This window comes from Plectropomus leopardus, chromosome 1 (assembly GCF_008729295.1).
Source record: "Plectropomus leopardus isolate mb chromosome 1, YSFRI_Pleo_2.0, whole genome shotgun sequence".
NCBI lineage: Eukaryota > Metazoa > Chordata > Actinopteri > Perciformes > Serranidae > Plectropomus > Plectropomus leopardus.
In genome coordinates, this window is record NC_056463.1 from 218,077 (window position 1) to 234,354 (window position 16,278).

The window sequence follows — 16,278 nt, forward strand, 5'->3', positions numbered from 1 at the left end:
AGCTAGAATTAGAGTTTTTTTTTTCTCTTTTTCTTAAAAAGTGTTCTGATTGATTGAACTGATTAATACATTTCCAAATGAGCTGGCTGTTTATTTAATAGTTGACTAATAATAGATTAAATATTGCAGCCTACTAAAGGCAAATAATAGAACAGCTAGAAGAATCTCATGATTTCATTACTTTACTGTTATGTAGCTTTTTGACCAGGAAAGGCAATACTTTGAATATTACAATGTCCAAAACCACAATAATATCTAGTCTTATATCACAATATTGATACAATATTGATATGTTGCCCAGCCCTAATGCCAACCCTGCTATCACATTTATCGTGTGATCTGATGTCTGGCAGCAAAATAAAAGTCATCACAATCCCCTGATGTGATGGGCTTAGTTGATAGCAACAAATTAAGTGGATCCTTCTTGTATCTTACAGTTGATGTGTGATGTTAAACATCACACACCCTGAAATGTTTGCCCCTTCTGAGTTTTTACACTACTTGCCTGATTAAAAAGTGCTGAGAGAGAGTGAAGAAGGCCCATTCATTCATTTACCTCCCACCGACACAAGGACACCCAGCCTGAGCAATTGCTGCAGGTGCTTAAAAAATACAGTTAAGCTGTAAGCTTCCTCTTCCCTCTTAAAAAGCAGATCTCCTTTAGTAGGCCGTGGGGAGTTGGCAAAGCAGTGGACTGTGAGGAAGCTTTGGATTGTAGGGAGCTAATAAGAGGCTCTGTCTCATTATTGGCATGTGGGTAATTAACAGTGGCGGTCTGACTCGTCTGCCTGATTGCCTCTCTAGTTATCTCCTCAGTAAATGGAAGTGGTGCTGTGGTTAAGAGCTAATTAAAAGATAATATTGTGTGGAGGTTTTTGTGGAAGATGGTAATCAGAGGTGATACACGCACGCATAAAATATGTACGTAGTCCTATTGTCTTATTTTGCCAAAAGCAGTCATTAGCCAGGTGAAGTACCAGGGAGTCATTATGTGTGCCCACTTCTCAGAATGTTTTCTGTGTGTGCTTCACTGGAAAATGTATTCAGTGTCTCCTTTACTGGGAAACAAACCTACCAGGGCTGTAGGGTAGATCATGTGTGTAAAGCCCAAGTTGATTTCAAGATTGAGCTCTGTCAAGTCTGAACCAGATTTAGACACTGTTGGGGCGAAATCAAGACAAGGACTGAAGAAAATGTTGTGTACAAGAAACAATAAAGGTTTTGACTTTCCTAAAGATCATCAGATACTTAGATATATCTGCAGGAGCTGAAATTGGCAGTTCTTTACATACATGTTTGTGCAAATCCTTTTTTTCTGGTGCTCAAAAATAAAATTAGAAAATCAATAAAATATAAAAAATATTCAAGAAGAGCAACTAGCAGCTTGTGCCAGCATTCAGAGGTTGATGGAACTAACTGCAGAGAGTGAAATCAGTGGTATCCGAGAGCTCATATTTGAAATAACAATAATTGAAAATTGCTTTGTAAAAGAAATTGCTAAGTCTTACATCAACTGTTGTCCTGTTTTGTAAAGACAAATGGCATTTATCTTACAGAATAACATTTAGCAGTGAGAGAGATACTCTTTCTTTATGCATCAACAAACCTTACTTTTTTCTCCTTCTTTTTTTATTAGAAATCCACAATAGTTAGTGTTGTGTTTGTACAGGGGGCCTTCTTTGGCCATGATTTTATCAGTGCCGTTAATAATTTATCCCATAGGGTTAACAATTTACCATAAGCTATAGAAAAGTCAACATGTTACCTAAGCCTTCTCAGATTTCCTCTAAAAATAGGCAAGGCTTGATATTCTTTCCCAATTTGTGCTCTCATCACTGACTTGAGTTAGTCATTAGACGCCACGCAAGTAGGCAGATCAATGCAGTTCATTGATCCATTCTACCAGGTGGAGGAGAAAGAGGCAACAACAGTAATTGAATAGGCCAGAAATAAACATCAGTAGTTTATGACACCCAAGGTTAAGTCTGCTGGCGTCTTTGCTCTCGTTTGCATTTCTTCAGTCTAGTGTTTGTGGATTTGGGGAGTAAAACTTGTATTAAACAATGTAACGTGCTAGACTTCAAAACAAACTTGTTGTAGTGATCATTGATATAGTTCAGCAATTTTCAGTTTCATATGTATTAACTAACACTTTAACAACAGTACCTGCCTAGCAGAAACAGAGTTATAATCCTACTGTAGATCTCTCTACCTGTCAATTGTAAGTCAAGTCTGTATTCACTAGGGTCCTATTTAAACCATACATAGCACATGGTGTAAAGCGCATGGTGCAAGTGCATTTAGGGCATGTCTAACTCGACTTTTGCTAGTTAATGAGCACATTCAGGGTGCTAAGTACAGTGCAAGGGGCTCAGTGGTTGTATTTAATCCCTTAATTAATCATATTTGCTTTTGGTCGTGACATGAAATCAACCAATCAGGGCTTCATCTTCTATTCTCTTCAAAAGCCAGGTGCATCAGCATCTGGCGCACTGCTGTTTACATGGATAATTCAGCATACTGAAGAAGCAAGTGGTTTTCTGCTGAAAGTAATAAAGTACTTACACTACTTACACGATGTGGGTGCAGGCCGCGAAGATGACAACTCCCTTGGTCTGAAACAAGCAATGACAGTTGCACTGCGCTGTGCGCTACTCCATGCTGGGTTTAAGATCTGGCCCCGAAGGCAGTGATACACAACTTAGTCTGGCACCTACTGATACTCACTTTAGCCCCCCGACCATTTCTAAATTCACTATAAAAATAAAGTGATTCACGCTGGGAATTGTTTTTGTACTTTTATACGGTACCAGGGTGCATAAAAGAGCATCACAATATAGCTTCTTTATTTAAAAAAAAGGGCCAGCGGAGGATCCCCAGCACCCCCGACAGAGGCCCTAGCTAATCTCCTAATGTCCAAAAATCCCCGAAATGTCCTAAAATCCCAGAACTGTCCAAAACTTGTCCTAGAAATGTCCTCAAATTGTGGAAACATGTATGGGGCTACTGTGTCTGCCCTTGGCCTCCTGTCATTTCACAAAAGTTGCCCCCAAGCAAAACAGTTGAGGAACCTTGCCCTTGGGTTTTATCCCTACCAGCTCCTGAGTGAAAATTGATATTCATTGTTTATTGCATTCATTTGAGGGTATAATTCCAAAATAACATTGCAGATATAATAGAGCATGCATTTCATTACTGTAAAGGAGCCAGGATAAGAAAAATCTTAAGTCAAAGAATCATAAACAAAAATGGCGAATGTCTTTCAGCAACCTTTCGCCACAAAAAAATGAGCTCATAGTGAAAACACACCCGCTTTCAATCAATGATGGTTGTCTGAATCATTTTATATCAAATTGATAAGTGAATTCTGTACAGTTTTTCTTTTCTTTTTTGACATTTTCTTGCCTGTCGTCATTTTGCACTGGGCAGGTGGTGCACGGTCAGCTTGTGGGAGCTTGTTAGCTGCCGGTGTCTGTCTGTGGTTTTATGTGGCTCTCTTTGTTCACCCCTGTGACTTCTACTAGGTTGGCTTAATTGAGGGGCTGGCCTGCAGACTCCTGGCATCCCATCACAGTTGAAGCACAGCGGGCTCTCTGCTGCTGATGGTAGTGCTACAGCCGCTAGTTCCTCACACACGGCTCTTATCCTTTTATTGATGTCACCTGATGGGACAGTGAGCTCTGGACTGTCCACCTGCTGGATTGATTCCGAAAGCTGGTCCATGTTAGGTCTAAGACTGGTCATACTGATAACCTTGTCGAGATTAACCCTCACTGTCAATCTCATACTCACCCAACAATACCTGCAGGTATTCTCCCTGAGAAATGAGAATGGATCGTATGCTGGTTGGAGGAACTCTGTGCTCATCCATGACTCTGGTGCTTCTTTGGCTGCCATGATAGAGTGGATGTCCTTAACTCTGCAAATGAACACTTAAACACCGGATGATCCTCCTCCTCATAGCTTTCCTGTGTTTGAAGGGATCAGTCATCTGTATATGTAAAAGTGTTTAAAGCTCATCATTGAGCATCAATTGAGCCTCTTGAGCCCCTGTAGCATGTGATTGTCTCCTGGAGCTGATGTACTGTAGCTGTTTGAGTCCATTTGTCTTTGAATTACTGCTCACATGTTGTATCTAATGAAAGAGAATGATTTTGCATTAAAAAGCATCTCTGGGTTAACTCATAATGTCTTACATGATATATATCTAAGTTTGCATCATTGACGTATTATTCTTTCAGATTAATGACCAAACCATTTTAGATTTATAAATTATTTCAACTTTTGGATAATATAATAATATAATGTCTAAATGTAAGTGTTTGTGTGTGTGTGCAGCAGGCACCAGAGAGGATGGGTCAGAGCGATGCTGTGTATGAGGTGGTGAGTCTTCAGAGGGAGGCGGAGAGAAGCAATGAAGGACGACTGGCCTCGCCCACTGAGGAAGAGGAGGCTGATGAAGGTATGCATGTTTCTCATCTCTCTCTCTCTCACACTCTCTCTTTTCCTCTTTCTCTCTCTCTCTCTCTCTTTCGCTCTCTCTCTCTCTCTCTCTCTCTCTCCTCAGTTGCTTGTTTTCTACCCCTTTTACTTTTAGTTGAGTTAATCAAATACAATATATACTAAGTCACATCACATAATCACCAATGATGCAAATTCTTCAAATCTTTCAAAAGCCAATTCGGCTTCTCTGTCTCTGTACATCGTTGATAAGATGCCAGAATTCCTCAGCAGAATGCCTTTCCCCAAATATACACTCACATATCACACACGCATGCGTGCTTGCATAATTTGTCTTCCAAATCTGGCGTGATTGAAAAATGTGACCTTACATTGTGTAGTGCTGCACCCCTGTATCTCTCACTGCCTGTAATATCAGAGAGAAACGAGATGCTTCTAGGAACATTCACAGGCACAAAAAAGAAAATAATTGCTTTACCACAAATAGCTTGTCAGAGGGAGCATTTACTTTACATTCCACATATCCAGCAGTTTTTTTTTGCGGAGTGGCATGAACCCCTCATCTAAATGAGATCATGCGTCCAGATATTCAGTCTGAAATCGAGGCTACCAACACACACCTACTCTGTTTTGTTTTTTTTTGGTAGCAATGAATTGTCAAAAGCGCAAATGTGCTGTTCATTGGCTGACATGAATCAACAGTGAAGTTTCATTTTGTTTAGGCACATAAACATCAGGGGCAGGGATGTATGTACGTTTGTGTTTGAACATGTGTTTATGTTGGTCATGTGTAAGTGAGTATGGCAAGGCATGTGATAAAAGTAATGTGTATAGATCATGGGTAAGGACATTGAGTGTGGGCGCATATGTGTGAAAAGAAAGGCACATTTTCTGTGTGTTTTACAACTGATTCTGTGGGTGTGTGTATTACATGGGACAGCTATTTGTGTGATAATGCATGGCTGTGTGTACTCCTGTGCATCAAGTGTGAGCGGTTTTGTGTGAAGCCTGGCTCAGTCCTGTTAGGACTTGTTGGCTCATAGCACTACAACACTGCAGCGTCAAACTACAATTTAACATCCCCTTCACAACCTTTTTGGGTGAAAAGATCAGCCTTTGTCAGTCGAGCGGACCAATGAACATCCTAGCCAGTCAGATTTGAAATGTGACAACAATATTACAGAAAAATACGAAAAAAAACCCCAAACAGACACTGAATTTAATATGACCATGACCAGTTGAGGTAAGAAACCAGAGCAGAGTGGATATTTTCCTGTCAATAATGGAAGCCACAGAGCACCTTTGGCCCCATGTGCAGAGGTTGTATCCGTGCCGCAGCAGCCAGGGATTCGATTCTGGCCTTGGCCCTTTGCTAGATGGCATCCCCTCGCTCTCCTCCCTTTCACGCCTAAACTATCCAATAAAATAAAAAGCCCCAAAAATAATTTTGTAAAAAAAATAATAATGGCAGCCACGTCAGAGGGATAAAGGCCAAATGGCATTAACATTAAAATCACCAACACTGGCTGTTAGACTCCAGTAGCTAACAAACATGACCCAGTTTCAGTCCACTAATATAAACAGGGCTGGCATTTCCACCTGACCACTGGCTCAGTTGTGCAGGTGTCGCAGATTACACCTGGCCGCAGTTCAGGCTGCATGCTTTATGATGTTGTTTTGGATAAAGGTGTACACTTTTATGTTAATTTTGTGTGTGTATTTACATGCATACTTACATGCATCCCTGTGTCACCTCATAAGAGACCTGGATACAGCGTTGGAGATCGGACTTGTTCTTTCCTATGACAGCTGCTCAGTTGCGCATGAGGCCAAAAATGCTCAACTACCCCTTATAAAACTACCCAGATGATTGGTGCTGCCTCAGCATCAATGAGCCCATACAGCAGGCACACTAGAGACTTACAATTCCAGTTTAGTGCCTCAATAACTTGAATTGGGATTAAAATGATTTGATCTTCATATAGACTTAGCTAATGTAATTAGACCAAATGGATTTAGATGATAGTGAAAAGAGTCATTTTGCGGGGATTGTAGCACCCAAAAAAAGTATCCACTGACTTACAGATGTCAATGTCACAATGTGCTCCTAAGGAAAAAGTATTTTTGAGCCCAATGGCATCACATGATGGACTCAGGAGTTGTAATTTCATTGTTTGTCCATTAAGAAAACTGGCTTCAAACCCCAGCTCACTTCCTGGGGGCCTTGGTTTTTCCTCCAAATTTCACAGTGTGTGGATTATTGTTTCGTAGCAGCTAAATTAATTTAATGTAGATTATCATATAAACTAAAATATTTAAAAGGCAGTATCCTTTATTTTAAATAAATGTTTATACAAAGAAAAAGCTCTATACTACGCAGGTTATTGAATCACACCTACCTTGGAAACATGACATTTTAAACAGGTAACAAAAGCCTAAAAATTGTTCCAATACTAAGGTCAAAGCACAGTCCATTTGGACGTGAATGAACAAAACATAGACTTTAAAGGCACCCCTTATTCAAAATGAATTCAAAACTTTTTGTAAAAATGTCATCTTAAATTGTGATACTGCAACATGGGAACATCTAACATTGGAAGATACTCTTCACCCTAATGTGTTGCTACTCTGTCTTCTCTGCCACTGTCAACAGTCCTCTACTTTTTTCATCTTGAAGCACTAAAATGTGTTAACAGAGTGGGAGGCAAAAATTGTCACCCAAAGTCACGAGTCAGCCACCAAGGCTGGAGCTGACGGCTTTCAACTGGCACTGAAGGAGCTATTCAGAGAGCTTTTTCTATAACGCCCCTTTCCTCCCCAGAGCTGAAAATTGGAGGCGCTCAGGGCCGTGGAGCTGGGGGTCAGCCTCATTGTGTACAGAAATGAATACACTCCCAGTGTAGATACCACCGCTGTGACACACACACATACACACACACATTCAATTCATGTGGATGTTTTTTTTCTTCTTCTTGAAAGCTGTAATGTGAAAAATAGGCCTGAAGCTGACATATTTTTTTTTCTGTTTTCCTTTCCATTCACTCCAAGGCTTTGTGGTTGTTACATATTGTGTTTTTGTTACCCTTTTTTGTATACATGTAGGGGCACAATTCGTGTGTGCACTCTATGTTCTGGTTTCATATACACTCACACCGACTGTGATCAAACACATGCACATATACTGTACATGCAGCCACTCTTTGTGATTTATGACTGGAATCGTCTTATATCTGCATAATGCAACACAATAAGACAAGAAGAGCTTGACTGATTCAGTACACTGCTGTCACATAAGAAGTGATGTTTGAAAAATAATTGCCAGACTCAGTAAAGGACATTAAATTTACAATTAAATGCTATAACTTAAAGAACACTGAAATAAGGTACTGTGAAATATGAGATGTTGAACATCTTCATGCCGCAAGCAGGGAACTTCTGCTCACTTTAGTGTAGACAAAACCAATCTACTAGTGGCTTTAACATCAGAGAGATCCAGTTTGAAAGTAATCCTATAGTAAATGCACAGCCCCTCTCCAGATTAAAAGGCAACAGTAATGGCCCTCATCCTCACCGTTTCTTTCATCACCTGGTAAGTTGGCAATGGCTTTGGACTCACGCTTCCTCGCCACGTGGCCTCAACCAATCTGAGGACAGAGGCAGCAGCTTTGTGCTGGGGGCCAAACCATTTGAAAGGGCTCATCAAGCATTTATAAAGACCTGAAAAGCTCCTGCTGAGGCTGTAAGGATGTATAGAAACAGCAGTGCATTGAGCATAGTGGCTGCATGTTCCAGAAGAAAATGTCTTCACTCATTATTTAATGCCAAAGTCTTAGTAAAGGCTTCAGGGAGACTAAATGATGTCTTCAAAGACTTTTGAGGGCTGTTGCTGCTCAGTTTTGTTCAGTGAAACTTATTATAATGCTCTGAGTAGTTCACGCCACCATTGTGTTTTTTTTTCATATGTATTTCACTTTTATTTTCATTCTCATTGTGTACTATGTGCTGGATGTAACATGTAAAGCTCTGTGTGGACCGTGTGTGTGCTTCTTCCAGTGGGTGGTTTCTGTGTAGTGATCAGTTCATCTCTCCAGCAGCAGAGTGGGACAGACAGTCAATTAGTGCCTCTGCATCTAAACACAAGTGGTTCACTGTGCTGATTGCCTCTTGTCTGCCTCACGAACCACCAGACAGAAGAACAGCAATAATGGAAAGTGTAGGCACTGTACAGGCACTTTTCCTCCATTTGACTGAGTGGCATCAATATTAACAGATTTTAGAGTGTGCTGTGCAGATTATGGCTCTCTGACATACATACATAAAAAAAGACATTGAGATGTATATATCTTATTCCAACAGACTGATGGCCCTCGTATAGCTGCCAATCTAATCTTAAAGATCTGCATAAGCCCTGTTTGACCAACTGCTTAGACACAAAGACAACTATTTGCTCTTTGACAAAGTTAAAGGCCTCCTCAACAAGGTGGTGGTCTGAACACTGTATGCTGATGTTCACAAGGGTTGCAGATATCAAGGATGATCTGTTTATGCTAAATATCTGTTAATGTCTGTGTTTGTGTTTGCCATAGATAGCGACAGTGAAATCTCCAGTGGAACAGGAGACGTTTCCAAAGACTGTCCTGAGAAAATCCTGGAGTCCTGGGGAGGAATCCTCACCAGATGGTAAGCCTTCAAAAGAGAAAGAAAGACTTAGAAATTTGGAAATTGATTATGATTAAAATTTAGATTAAATTAAATGTTCTCTCTATCCAGCAATACAGGATAGAGTGAAAAATAGAGTTATGGATTTGTATGTAGTTGGACAATATAAAAATAATGGGATAGAAAGAGAAGCTGCCTATTTAAAATAGGGAGTTTAGAGGTGAATAGTGAAGAAATGGAGGCGGGTGGATATAGATGTGGAGAATGTGGTAATGTACTGAGTCAATTTTCCCCTTGAATAAAATTCTATTGTTCAAAAGCCACATTTTAGATTTACTTTTTTAATTTCAGTGGAGATTTAAATGTTTTCAGCTTTACCGAAAATACTTAATACTCATAAAAATCAAGCATTAGGAACATTCAATACATATCTGAACAAGCAAATACCATACCATGTTTATCTAAATTTAGAGAAACGTGGTCAATTTTAAGGTGAAAAACAGTGACTTTTAAGAGTAACTTAATCCCTAAACCACTTTTTTTCCAGCTGGAAACGAATGCATATGGGTATTTCTTGGTGTATGGGATGGATTCAAGTTGAAATCTTGACCTTTTAGTGCGAAATATTTGATTTCTGCATATCGTATGATAAATCTGTTTGGCGACTGCCCTCTACTGGTTGAAACCAAAGCTGTTACAAGTAAATTTTGCTATTGGCTCTTCTGGTGGCAGGTTATATATATGGTGGCCACAGATACCTCTTCTCAAGGGCAAGAAATTCTAGCCATAGGTCCAATAAACCATGGTATTGTGGGGAAACAAAGACACTGACGTAAAATAATGTTCCTAGCTAGCTAACTTAGTTTTTTTTGAGTCAGTGTCAGTTTGCATCATATTTTGTTTTACAGGAAGAAAACATGATTATATTATGATATGACAATACAAATGAATAATTTTTCTGTATTTTTTGGTAAATATTGTTAAATAGGTGCAAGTTAAGGCTGGGGATATGAACTACAAGGGTTAATCTGGACTTTAAGAGGCACTATACTCAAACAGTGCCCAAGAAGATCTGTGATTTATGCAAGTAACTTGTGAATAAATCACTGCAGCAGTAACTTAGAACTGGATAGAGCATAAGAAACTGAGTGTAAATGTAAAATGGAGGATGAACTAGTGTCAATATACCATGGGGGTTATAAATGCAATTACACCAAACATGGATTTTAGCTCTTTGTCTTGTGCAAAAATACTGTGACACGAGACACAGATGCTGAAAGGTGAATTGGGCCCACCGTGCCACATACACACTGATTTACAGTTCAGAGCCGGGGTCCTTTGACTGTTTTACCATCTCTCTTAGTATGGAAAATCGTTCCCTTCAGATACAGCCATTAATTTAACCTACTATAACACATACTGTCATTTTTCTAACACTGTGCTTTTACAACAACCAGCGTTGTTACATGCAGCTTTAGGTGGGGCATGATTAACTGAATGAGAGATGAAAGATGTTTCTGGCTTTTTGTATCATTTCACAGCCTGTTTTCCTGCTGTTGCATCAGCACAATGAAGTGAAGTAGTTTATTGGGGGAATTGCTTTTATATGGCTTCAATAAATGCATTATGATGAGATTTCAAGCATCATTAAAAAGAGCTGAGGCAGTGTGTTTTCAAAAACGCAAGACATTTTCTCATGTGGGAGAACTCTCATAGCACGGCAGCACTGCAGTTAATATTCTAATTCACTACAGTATTATAGTTGGTACTGTAGTTAGTATAGTAGTTACATTATTACTGCACTCAATAATATGACATTTAATAGAGTAGGTAGTACTGTGCTCAATACTGAAGTTAATACTGTAATTTCATTGTGTTTGAACGAGGCAGTGAATCTAGAGTTGCTTGAAGTAGAACCATAGCAGCAGTCTGGTTGTACTGGGCAGCTCCCGTTGTAAATGTGTGTACCAGTATAAATAGGTAACTGGGTGTTCAATCAGCCCAATTAGCTCGACCAGAATAGTAAGGAAAAAATATAAAAGAATTTTGGTAATTATACTATAATTAATGACAACTTTGTTATTAAGAAAAAGTAGTATTCATGTTTAGTGCAGCATGAATACCTCAGTGTGACAGGTGTGTCACTCTGCACTTGATTGACTCAGTTTGTCTTTATGCTGTCACTGCTCATAAAAACAATGATCAAATCTGTCCAGCTGCACTTTTCATTAATATTTAAAGTGGCTGAATTGGATTAAGTGATATAATAAAGTAATGGATTACCCCTACATGTTGTGCATCAGGCATGGGAACCTGTCCACTCGTCCGAAGGGTTTGCCCTCGTTGGTGCGCAGTGGCATTCCTGAGCCACTCAGAGCTGAAGTCTGGCAGCTGCTGGCTGGTTGCCACGACAACCACGACCTGCTTGAGCATTACCGCATCCTCATCACTAAGGTAAACCCTGGCACACACACTTACACAGACCACTGAGGGACACCTTTGTACCAACTTCCCATTTCACTTTTTTTGTGGAGGTTTCTGAGGTTGTATATAGCATGTTCAGGTGTTTTCCAAACATTTTCTTTTAATCATGTCCTGGTACTTAGGGCTGGCATGCCAACAGGCTTTTTTTGGTTTCCATCGGATTTTATGTGTCACTGGCTAAAAAGAGAAGGACTTCTAACTAAAGTCAAAAGGTATTTTACTCATATGTGTGTACAGTTGTGTATTCTCCTGCTCTGTAATTATGACTCCGGGTAAACTTAAGATTTGGGAATCAGTGTTCTCACAGGTTCTTGGTTGTGCTATCATCATTTATTTTCACTTTTTTTACCAAAGGTAGATATTATTTTTTACCATACAAACTGATGAAAGTATTTTATATTTCCCTTGTGTGTGGATGTTTCGTATATGATACAGGAGTTGACTCTCCACTGGTTCTGACAGGTATAGTGCAGTTTTGGGTTGTGTTTTGATGGAAACCAGATGAGTGGTGTGATGAATCTTTATGATATCATGTCACTATGATGGGAATGAAGTTTTTTTTCTCATTGTGTGTACTGTTGTATGTCTGTGAATACTCACATCATCGATAGCATTGCTCCTCCTCTGATCTGTGCGTCTTTTAATTAGCTGTGACATTTAAATTCATGTGACACTGTCATAAGCCTATAACAGCTCCTAATGGCCCTTTAGCCTCCTACAGAGCTTCAGAAATTCAAGGTAAATTTTTTGACCTTCAGTATTTAATTTCTGGGTGTTCTTCATGCTAACTTCACATATACCTTGCTTGGTGAGGTGAGTTTGACTGTGTGGTTTTTTAATCTTAAGGTGTAGTGGTTACCCCTGTTGCCTTACAGCAAGAGAGTCCCTGCGACACCCAAGAGTAACCCAAGTGGTTATGGCTAATGAATGAAAAGTCTGAGGTGGTGAAAATGCTGTTGTACATGTGCATGTCATACTCTGGTGTACCAGCATGGCCTGAAAATTGGACTTGGATTGACTGCTGACTATCTTCACTTTAACACCACCAGTTTGTTTCATATGATCAGAACTAGGGGATCAAATAGATTTAGTGTTGCCTCTTAGTTCTGGTTCACTTAATTTGTACTCTGATCAAATTAAGAGCTGCAAGCTTCAAGTCATATTAGCTGTCAGGACACTCATTGATGGGACAGTTTTGAACTGTCAATCTGCATGATCACTACTGCTTGAATTTACAATTTCTTTCATTTTTGTTCTTCTTCAGAAAGACTTATAACTTGTGCAGGGCTAGAGCAGAACAGTACACATCACATCTAAAAATGTGTAGCACAAACACCAACATTGTCCTTGCCAATAAATTATTGGTAACCAATAGTAACGAGGTCATAGTTAAAAGTTACAGGTTAGAGGTCAGAGTTTCAATAGCCAGAGAGCAGAGATGGAAAGAAGTTTTCCATTGACATAAATATTGACGTGGAAAAGCGTAGCAAGCTATTAAACAGTTCTGGACTTTTATTGTTACACATTTTCAAATGAATTAGTTATGACAATGTTACATGTAAGGTTTTTTGTTTGTGATAAAGATAACAATCCATCTTTGTGTAATCCAATAAACATCTATCACTTTGCTTGATATTTTAATGATTTCATAAATATATTATTGCCGCGTTAGTGTTTTGTTAACTCTGTTAATCTTTATAGATCTTAAATTTTTGTCAGTTTTCCACAGGTGTCAATCATAGTAAAGCTAAACTATCCAAATGTGATGGAGTAGTTGTGCACACCAGGTGTGTGACCCATCTTTGGATTTTAGCAAGATTTGTAAACCAGTAGGTAGAGTGACAAAACCCCAGTGGACCTGGCAGCAGCAGCAGGAGGTGACAGACAAAGCAGACAGAGACCCTTGCTTTTATGGATAATGCAATAGTCTTTTCTCTTTGCCGCACAGGATCGGTTGAAACTACCTGCCTCGATCAATAAGCAGAGAGAGAGAGAGAGAGAGAGAGAGAGAGAGAGAGAGAGAGAGAGAGAGAGAAAGATTGATGGAAAGAAGAAAAATGGAGAGAAGGAGGAATGTGGACCCATAAATATGAGGTTGTAGTCACTGAGGGAGAATTTGAGAAAAGGAATGTGTGTAAATGTCAAAAGAGCTGGCAGATTTCTCTCCTTCCTGAGTCACATGTTTTTTAGTTGTCTTTCATCAACTGTTTAAATTTCTCCCTTTGTCTTTCTCAATCTCTGTTTCCGTCACCGTCTTTATCTGTTAAATAATTAGCACAGTTGTTCTTTTGCTCTTTATGTACCATTTCTCTACCTTGCTCGCTCTGTCCTTCTCTCTCTCTCTCTTTCTCTCCTTATGTAAGACCAGGCTTCTGTAGTTCAGGGCTCATTTATTCTCATTCCACTGGGTGGGCCATGCCCACATCCTCTGTCTTGCTAGAGTAGTGATGGTATTGATAGGCGGGTGGCCGAGCTATTAATAGCTGCACCAAATGAATGGAACTGAGGAAAGATGGAGGAGGGAGGGAAAGAGGGAAGAGAGGCAAATGACAGCAGCGGCACGGGGGATGTGGAGCTTATTAATGTCTGTTGTCTGGGCTCAGTGACGATATTAATGCTGATTGAATTTAAAGTAATTGGACTGTCGTCCTTATGGAAAGGATATCTGTATCGTAAATCAGCACTTTTTGGGTGTTATGTTTGTGACCCACAGCCGATGGGTGTTAAACCACGTGCAGTTTCTAGTCCTAAGCCTACATCACTAGAACACACTTCATTTTTTATTCTCATTCTTTTGTTCCTTTTTCTTTTCTTATAATCATTATACTTGGTGATTGAACTGATTTTGTGATTTTGAAGTTTTGTATTTATAGAAAGAAAACACAATATACAATTTTATTATATTAGTGCAATGCCCACTTAAAAGGTGCCTGTTCCGAATGGGCTGATTGCTTGGCCTCAGGTATTGCTGCTTGCAGCTTTCTCGAGAACCGCTCAACCAAAAAACTTCCCACTCAACACTGTGCTTCCTTGGGGCCTGTGCAATACAAACGGCATGACATAGTTGCATCCCCTATAAGAGAGTATACGCACCTTTGCTAACCCCTAGCTGTTTGGGACCAGGCTATTCCCAAAGTTTCATCGCTGATATTCAAAATTCATCCGTTCATCTGTTGTTGAATGCACTGTAGCATGTGATGGATAGTGAGTTGCACCCAGCATTACGTTCGACAGTGTAACAGTTAGAATAATGATCATAATTCTACATTTTATTTATAAAGTGCTTCTAAAAGGAACTCAAAGATGCTGTACAGAAGTAAAGTAAGTTGATAGGAGTCTCCTCTCAGTACACTACACATTGAACGCACTACTGATAAATATGTCTCGTAGATCTTAAGAGTGTGCATTCAACAGTGCACTTCCTTGGCTCCTCAACAATACACCCACTCAGTGTGAAGTCTGTCGAATGAACGGTTGTTAAGAAAATTGAAGGACAGACAGACAGACAAAGACTCCATCCATTTTATTAATTCTTTTTTTATCGACAGACTAGTAATTTAAGTTGTTTTTTTATCTTTTCAGTCCATTCATTTTAGTTAAATAGTGTATTGTCTCTCTTATTAAAATGAGCTGTAGCACACAGGTTTTATACCCTAAAAGGTGGTTAAAGTCAAGATCAGCATATTTGTGTTTTTTGGTTTTCATTATTGCATGAAACGAGCAACCTGTTTTTATAGCTCCTTCTGCCTTATTGTAAAGGTCTTAAATATATATTTTTTTTACATTTTCAGTACACTCCCTTTATGAATGTGATTAAGATCACATTTTATTTACTGTCACCTCGCATGACATGATTGTGAAGTTCAACAAACTGGGAGGACAGACAGCAGAATGTGATCTGGTCGTTTGTAAATTATAGTGTGCACAAAATATGTATCATGTCAGTGTGTGCCTACAAGTTTTCATTTAGACTTGCAGACCTACACATACATCTATCAGTGAAAATAATGTTTAGGTCTTGAAATGCACTGTTTTTAATTTGGGCATATAGCTGCTCTATTTGCATAGACTGCTATAATCACCTGCAACTTTTACCAGTTTAAAGCCCATATCATTGTTTACTGTTTAGACTCAGACTAGATGAGATGGATAGCTGTTGTTTTTTTTTTGTGGGGGTGGGGGTGTTATGGTGATAGCTGAAGGTGAGGTACTACCTATTCATGCTGCATGCAAGATGATGAAGAGTTGAAAGAAAGAAGGATTTTCAAAGAAGGATTTTCTGAAGTACTGTAGTTTATTTAATTGCTTATCTGTTGAGACTGAGAAAATTAAAACTTATCATAAATCATGTTGCGAGCCTCCACAGTGTTCTCAACCCTTCTGAGGAGTCCATTCTGGAGGTGAGAACCACTGGGTTAGACTAACTCACTTGTCATTTAGCAGCATGTGGCCCGTGGCCGGCTAGCTTGATATCATAGACTGCAAGTGTCATGTTCAGTGTTGTACTGCTCTCATCTACAGTCATCACACACAAAGTCACAAATGCACACTTCGTCACACACTCCATAGCCTGAGGGCATCGGAGACATTCACAAATAACTCATTTCTCAGCTGGCATAGCACTGTGTTTGGGGTCGGGGTTGGGGGTTGCTAGTTACATTTGAGCAACCTTTT

The 16,278-nt window shown here is 39.5% G+C and overlaps 1 protein-coding gene across 1 annotated transcript; it reads left to right on the top strand.

Annotated features, from left to right (window-relative positions):
- Positions 1 to 4,341: 4,341 nt before the first annotated feature.
- Positions 4,342 to 12,509, top strand: LOC121943519 (rab GTPase-activating protein 1-like). Its single transcript, XM_042487048.1, has 4 exons — positions 4,342 to 4,462; positions 9,048 to 9,141; positions 11,424 to 11,574; positions 12,480 to 12,509. Exons 1-4 carry the CDS (start codon positions 4,354 to 4,356, stop codon positions 12,507 to 12,509), a joined length of 384 nt encoding a protein of 127 aa, XP_042342982.1. The 5' UTR covers positions 4,342 to 4,353.
- The last annotated feature ends 3,769 nt before the right edge of the window (positions 12,510 to 16,278 follow it).

Excerpts from the sequence above, each read along its gene's own strand:
- LOC121943519 (XM_042487048.1), top strand. The coding sequence starts at position 4,354 with ATGGGTCAGAGCGATGCTGTGTATGAGGTGGTGAGTCTTCAGAGGGAG. Across the intron at positions 4,463-9,047 it reads GGAAGAGGAGGCTGATGAAG|ATAGCGACAGTGAAATCTCC; the intron begins GTATGCATGTTT and ends TGTTTGCCATAG. Across the intron at positions 9,142-11,423 it reads GGAGGAATCCTCACCAGATG|GCATGGGAACCTGTCCACTC; the intron begins GTAAGCCTTCAA and ends GTTGTGCATCAG.